The sequence below is a fragment of the Tinamus guttatus genome, unplaced genomic scaffold (genome assembly GCF_059628265.1).
Source record: "Tinamus guttatus ecotype Peru unplaced genomic scaffold, ASM5962826v1 Tinamus_guttatus_pri_ptg000423l, whole genome shotgun sequence".
NCBI classification, from domain to species: Eukaryota; Metazoa; Chordata; class Aves; order Tinamiformes; family Tinamidae; genus Tinamus; species Tinamus guttatus.
Window position 1 is genome coordinate 3,475,275 of NW_028288957.1, and position 6,138 is coordinate 3,481,412.

Here is a 6,138-nt window from a genome sequence, read left to right on the forward strand (position 1 = left end):
CTTTCGTATTGCCCAAGCCCTGCCTGCAACAGAAAGTGAAAGAAGAAAACCTGCAGGAGGGAAAACATGTAAACAGGAGTGCTGAGTGTGTTTGCCCTGGTGGACTTTGCTTTTGTCCCCTGGGGTGAGGTTTGTTTGCTGTCATGGTGCTGAGGCTTTGTGTCTAAGGGTGCATGGGCTGTGTCGCCTGCTTCTGAATCACAGAGTCACAGAGTGACTGAGGCTGGAAGGAACCTTGGGAGTTCCCAACCTCCCTGCTCGAGCAGGGTCAGCTGGAGCACCTTGCACAGGATCACATCCAGGCGGGATTTCAGTACCTACTGGAAAGGAGACTCTACAACATCTCTGGGCAACTTGTTCCAGTGCTCTGTCACCCTCACAATAAAGAAGCTATTCCTCACATTAAGATGGAAATTCCTGTGTTCCAGTTGGTAGCCATAACTTCTTGTCGTGTCACTGGCCACCACTGAAGAGAGTCTAGCCCCATCCTCTTGACAGCCTCCCTTAAGGCAGTGGGTGTCGCACTGATATAAACACTGAGACACGCTGAGGAAGACTGTGGCGACACAGGCGACCGCCACAGAAGCACGCGGCCAGCCGGGTCTGCAGCTGCGGGCAGTGCCTGGGCCTCTCCGTGTTACCGGGGAGCAGCAAAGCCAACCCCTGCCTTAGTGTGAGCAGGTGGACGAGCTGCTTAGCCTGGTGGTGGAGCGGAAGGAGGAGGTCGAAAGGCTGCGGAGCATCAGGGAATGCAAGAAAGAAACAGCCTGGTGGGGCCGCGCTCTGCAGCCATCCCAGAAAGGGCACCCAGAGAACCCCAAATGGATCTGAGGATCCCCTGCCCTCCTGCCATAGGGTGGAGGGGGCAGAATTAACAGGATTAAGAGATGAACAGGAATGGAAACGGGTCCCTGTTTGAGGTGGCAGGAGATCCCTTTCCAGGCCCACCTCAGCCCCCGAGGTGACCACATTCAGCAGGTACGAGGCCCTGGAACTTGAGGACCAGACAAATGAGGTCACGGACCCAGGTCCATCTAGGGGTTGACTAGGGCAAGACCATTCCATCCATGCCTTAAGGCCGCCCCCACTAAGGAGAAAAGGAGCAGGTGGAAGAAGCAGCAGCGAGTGATAGTCGTGGGAGACTCCCTGCTGCAAGGCACAGAGGCACCAACCTGCAGATCCGACTCCTTGTCCAGAGGGGTCTGTTGCCCTCCAGGGGCTCGAATAAGGGATGTCACAGAGAGACTGCCAAGGCCTGTCCAGGCATCAGACTATTTTCACCTGTTACTGTTTCATGTGGGCACTAATGACGACATAGGGAAACGCAGCAGTGTTAAATGAGATTTCAGAGCCCTAGGGACGGCAGTCAAGGGTCTGGGATCCCGGGTTGTGTTCTCCCCTGTCCTCCAATGAGGGGAGTCACCTCAGCAAGAGGGACACGCGTGTCTTTGCCAAAAGGTTGGCCAGGACTTTAAACAAAACAAGAAGGGGGAAGGGGAGTGTTACATGAACAGAGTAGTCAGTGTGGTGCAGCCAGAGTCAGAAGGTGTCCAGCGGGAGCATGGACATGGGGAAGCAAATATAAGATATGGTTATAGAGGGTCCTCTTTCACCCCTCCCAGGAAGCCTGCAGGCTCGATTCCTTCCCTGAAGTGCTGGTACACCAATGCACGCAGCACGGGGAATAACCAGGAGGAACTGGAGATCTGTGTGCGGTCCCGGTATCATGACTCATTGCAATTACGGAGACATGGTGGGACAGCTCACACGACTGGAGCACTGCCATGGAAGGCGGTGTGCTCTTTAGGAAGGACAGGCTGGGAAGGTGAGTTCGTGGAGCTGCTCTTTATGTGAGAGAGCAACAGGAACGCATGGAACCTGGGAGTGGATGATGAGCGAGTTGAGAGCTCGTGGGTAAGCATTAGAGGGCAGGCCAACATGGGAGACACTGTGGTGGGTGTTTGCTACAAGCCACTTGATCGGGGTGAGGAGGTTGAGCCGGCCTCCTGCAGACAGCTGGCAGTAGCCTTGCGGTCACAGACCCTAGTTCTTACGGGGACTGCAACCACCCTGATATCAACTGGAAAGACAACACAACCAGGCACAAAAAGTCCTGGAGGTTTCTGCAGAGCATTAGTGATAACTTTTTAACACAGATTGTGGAAGAGTCAATGTGGAGAGGTGGGCTACTGGACTAGGTGCTAAGAAATAGAGAGGGACTTGTTAGAGATGTGAAGGTGGGGGCTAGCCTCGGCTGCAGTGACCATGAGCTGGCTGAGTTTAGGATCCAATGAGGAGGAAGCAGAGCAGTACGTAGCCTTACAACCATGGACTTCAGGAGGGCCAACTTTAGCCTCTTCAGAGACCTCCTAAGAAGAATCCTAAGGGCTCTAGAAGGAAGGGGGGCCCAAGAGACCTGGTCAGTATTCAAGCGGCACTTCCTCCACGCTCCAGATCGGTGCATCCCTGTGAGCAAGAAATCAGGTGGGTTGGGCAGGAGGCCTGCATGGATGAGCAAGGAGCTACTGGCAAAACTCAGACAGAGGAAGGCAGTATGCAGAATGTGGAAAAAAGGACAGGCCCTGTGGGAGGAATATAGGAATGTTGTCAGGGAATGCAGGGGTGCAACAAGGAAAGCTAAGGTGCTTGGGACTTTTGGAGCCGTGTGGTGTCTGAGAATACCCTGACTATCTCTGGCTCATCTTCTCATATGCTCTACAATGGGCTGACTTTCTCGCGCTACTCCTTTAGGTGACAACACAACTTGTCTGTCCAGGTCGAAGCCCCTGACACAGTTGATGGAGAAACTCCCAACAGCTGTGTGGCAATGTGCTCTAAGGTGCGGAATGACCGTACCAGAGGAGGGGTACACTCTGATGATTGGGAATGATGGTGCCTTCTTGCACCCTGCTGCACAAACTGCCTTATCTAGAAGTTATTCAGCCTCACATAGACTGCGTGTCCATCTAGTTGCTGTCATGGGGCCTCCTGTTAAGGATGCTCTGGTGCCAGTGACCCTACTAGGCCGTGCAGATGAGAAGGACTCGTGCAACCTCACAGGAGAGATCGGCCAGGGACTGTCCAAGGACAGCTCTAGAGGGGAGGAAAGTTCCACTGGCGGTTTGCCTGGAGCCTCCTTAAAGGTAAACCCAGCCCTGTTCCTGCACCTCAAACTGGGCGGAACTTTGAAACACAGTTGGAGCAGCAGAGCAGGAGCACAGAGCTTGTGCTGGCAGCAGGAGCCTTCTGCTGCTCCTCAGCTGCTGTCCGCAGGTGTGAGAGCCCCTTGGACCCCCTGTCCTGGAGCCAGGTACTGCTGCTGAGGTGTGAGGGAGCGAGGGCTGGGCTGCGTCCTTGGGGCAGGAGAGGGAGTTTTCCTGTGTTTGTGAGGGGGAAGGAGAGCAGAATGCTGGTGTCCATGGGACTGGGGTTGTTGGGAATGGCCGGTGCAGATGATCACACAGGAGAAAGGACTTTAGTGCCCTCCCACTCCCGCCTGTCCACTACTTGCTGTGACCCCAAAGTTCTTGCTTTCTATGGTTTTCAGTGTCCTTGGAGGACACGTGTGTCCTTGCAGGGACCTCGTGTGCTTCCAGCAGGACATCTGTTAGATCCCATCTGGGCTCTAATCTGGCACCCTGTGGTCAGAGGCACCCCCAGCTTCTCCTGTGTTGGATACAAGTCCAGCCTACATGAGGGCTGGGGCTGCCTGGAGGTGTCTGAGTGTGAAGAGAGCAGGACGCGGTGCCCAGAGGAGGTCAGGCCAGTTGTCGTGGCCATTCCTGCTGTGTTGTGCTTGGCCCTGCTTGGAAACACCGACAGAGCTCTTCTCTGCTCCCTGGGCTCCCTGGTGGTCGGAGAAATGCTCCCACTCCAGTGCAGTTTTGCTGGGCTTCTCCATGCCCCAGCCCTGAGTCACTGGCTTTCGGATTTGTTCTTGTTGTTGCTGCTGCTCCCTGGCTGCTCCTTTTGTTCTCTGTGGGACACTTTGTGCTTCCAGAGGACCATCGTTTCTTTTTGTACAACCTGTCCATGTGTCCTCCTGGCGGCACAACAGAACTGTGATGTTGTCTTGGATCGGTGCTTTCCTACATGCTCCCCTGGGGCAGGAGGAGGGATAAGATCCATAAGGTTTCTGGGAACAGCTGTCGTAGCTCGCAGAGCCCGTGCTAGCCGCTCCGCCAGCTGGTTACCAGGGCACGAAGCACTTTGGCTTCCTGCAGGGTCACTCCAGGGACTTGGCTAGTGGGTCTCCGGGGCTGCAAGAGGCTGAGGTGGGGACAGGTCGCTTGGGTGCCCTGGCTCTGCCTGTGGCTCAGCCTTGTGCTGAGTTCCTCGTTCTGCTGCTGCAAACCGAAAGTGAAAGATTGTGCTCTTCTTCCAGGCTCTCTGCACCCACACTCACTGCAGATAAAATGGCCAGCGCTGACGCAGACTTGGAAGGAGAGTTCCTTCCCCACATTTCTGAAGAAGACATGGATGTGATAAAGGCTGCAGCTGAGAAAGGAGACCTCGCAGCAGCAGCTGCAAAGGCACAGGAGATCCTAGATGAGAAAGAAAAGATCCCGCTCCACATCGCCGTAACAGGGGAGTCAGGTGTTGGAAAATCTTCTTTCATCAATGCTGTGCGTAGCCTGGAGGACCATGAGCAGGGTGCAGCTGAGACAGGAGTGACGGAGACAACATTTATATGCACCCCTTATATTCACCCTGATTATTCTAATGTGACCTTCTGGGACCTGCCTGGCATTGGAAGTCCCAATTTCACACCAGACACCTACCTTCAGAAGGTGAATTTCAACCGCTATGACTTCTTCATCATCATCTCCTCTGGCCGCTTCTCACACAATGCAGCCATTCTTGCAAAGGCCATTCAGGCTCAGGGGAAGCGTTTCTACTTTGTGCGCTCCAAGGTGGATCAGGATGTGAGCAATGAGCGAAGATTCTACGATGAGGAGGGAATCCTGAAGGTTAAAGAGAATGAAGCTACTGGGAGCCGGCCACAGCAGTATGATGAGAGGGCTATTCTGTATAAGATCAGGCAGGACTGTGAAAAGAACCTGGAACGCCTGGGCATAAGCTCCCCTCGAGTCTTTCTTGTCTGCAGGGATAGCTTTACCTTCAAGTCTGATGGTCCCAGACTGTTGCAAACCTTCCTGGAGGATCTGCCAAGTGAGAAGAAACTCGCCTTCCTACGGACCCTGGCCAATAATTCTAAGGAGGTGCTGAGGAAGAAGAAGAATGAGTTGATGAAGGATGTCTGGCTGAAAAGTCTAGCGTCAGCTGGAGGTGCTGCTCTTCCCATCCCTGGTCTCTCTTTTGGTGTTGATGTTGCAGTCCTGGTGAGATCCCTTCAGGAGTATTGCCGGGTCTTAGGCCTGGCTGAGGAATCCCTGCAGAAACTAGCAAGGCAGGTAAACAAGCCTGTGGAGGAGCTGAAGGCTGTCATAAAGTCCCCCCTCCTCGATGAAATATCCAAGGATCTTGTAATTAAGCTGTTGACCAAGAGCTTGGGAAGTGCTGCAAAATATTCTCTGCTTCTCATGAAAAATGTTTTTGCATTGTTGCCAGTGATTGGCTCCATGGTGTCTGCAGGAATTTCTTTCCCCTGCACATACCTTATGTTGAAGAATTTTCTCTCTGATGCAGCTGATGATGCTGAACGCGTTCTGCAGAAGGCTTTAGAGGGGACAACTCAGAAATGACATATATAATTCCTCACACAGTTTCTCTGATGTCTCTAGTGCTGCATGAACCAATGCTAGACCCAAAAAGCAGTAGCTTTAGTGTCATTTAAGTCCATTCTTTTTACAACTTAACCTGCTTACTACATGCTTTCTTAATCAGCAGCATGAGGCAGACAAGAAGCTTAAAAAAAAAAGAAGTATGTCGATTTGTTTCTTTTGGTTCTTCTCTCAGTTAGCCATCCATGAAGCTTGATGATGATGCTTAACAGCTCACTTGTGCAGCAGCATTCCACTGGTAGGTTTGAAATAAAATGCAAGTACTGGGGTCTTCACCCACCAGGCCCCCAACCCACCAGCTCCCAATCCCACCTTACAACTAAAATTTTCTTTGTATCCTGTCTTTTCATTTCCATCTCCTGTTTGGTGATCCTTACTGAAGGGTGTAGGGGCA

The 6,138-nt window shown here is 52.8% G+C and overlaps 1 protein-coding gene across 1 annotated transcript; it reads left to right on the forward strand.

Annotated features, from left to right (window-relative positions):
• Positions 1–4,264: 4,264 nt before the first annotated feature.
• Positions 4,265–5,721, forward strand: LOC104565943 (interferon-inducible GTPase 5). The gene has a single exon (XM_010212690.2). The coding sequence runs from the start codon at positions 4,416–4,418 to the stop codon at positions 5,703–5,705; it is 1,290 nt and encodes a 429-aa protein (XP_010210992.2). The 5' UTR covers positions 4,265–4,415; the 3' UTR covers positions 5,706–5,721.
• Positions 5,722–6,138: the final 417 nt, after the last annotated feature.

Bases quoted from the DNA above. Each gene is read 5' to 3' on its own strand.
- LOC104565943 (XM_010212690.2), top strand. From the start codon at position 4,416: ATGGCCAGCGCTGACGCAGACTTGGAAGGAGAGTTCCTTCCCCACATT.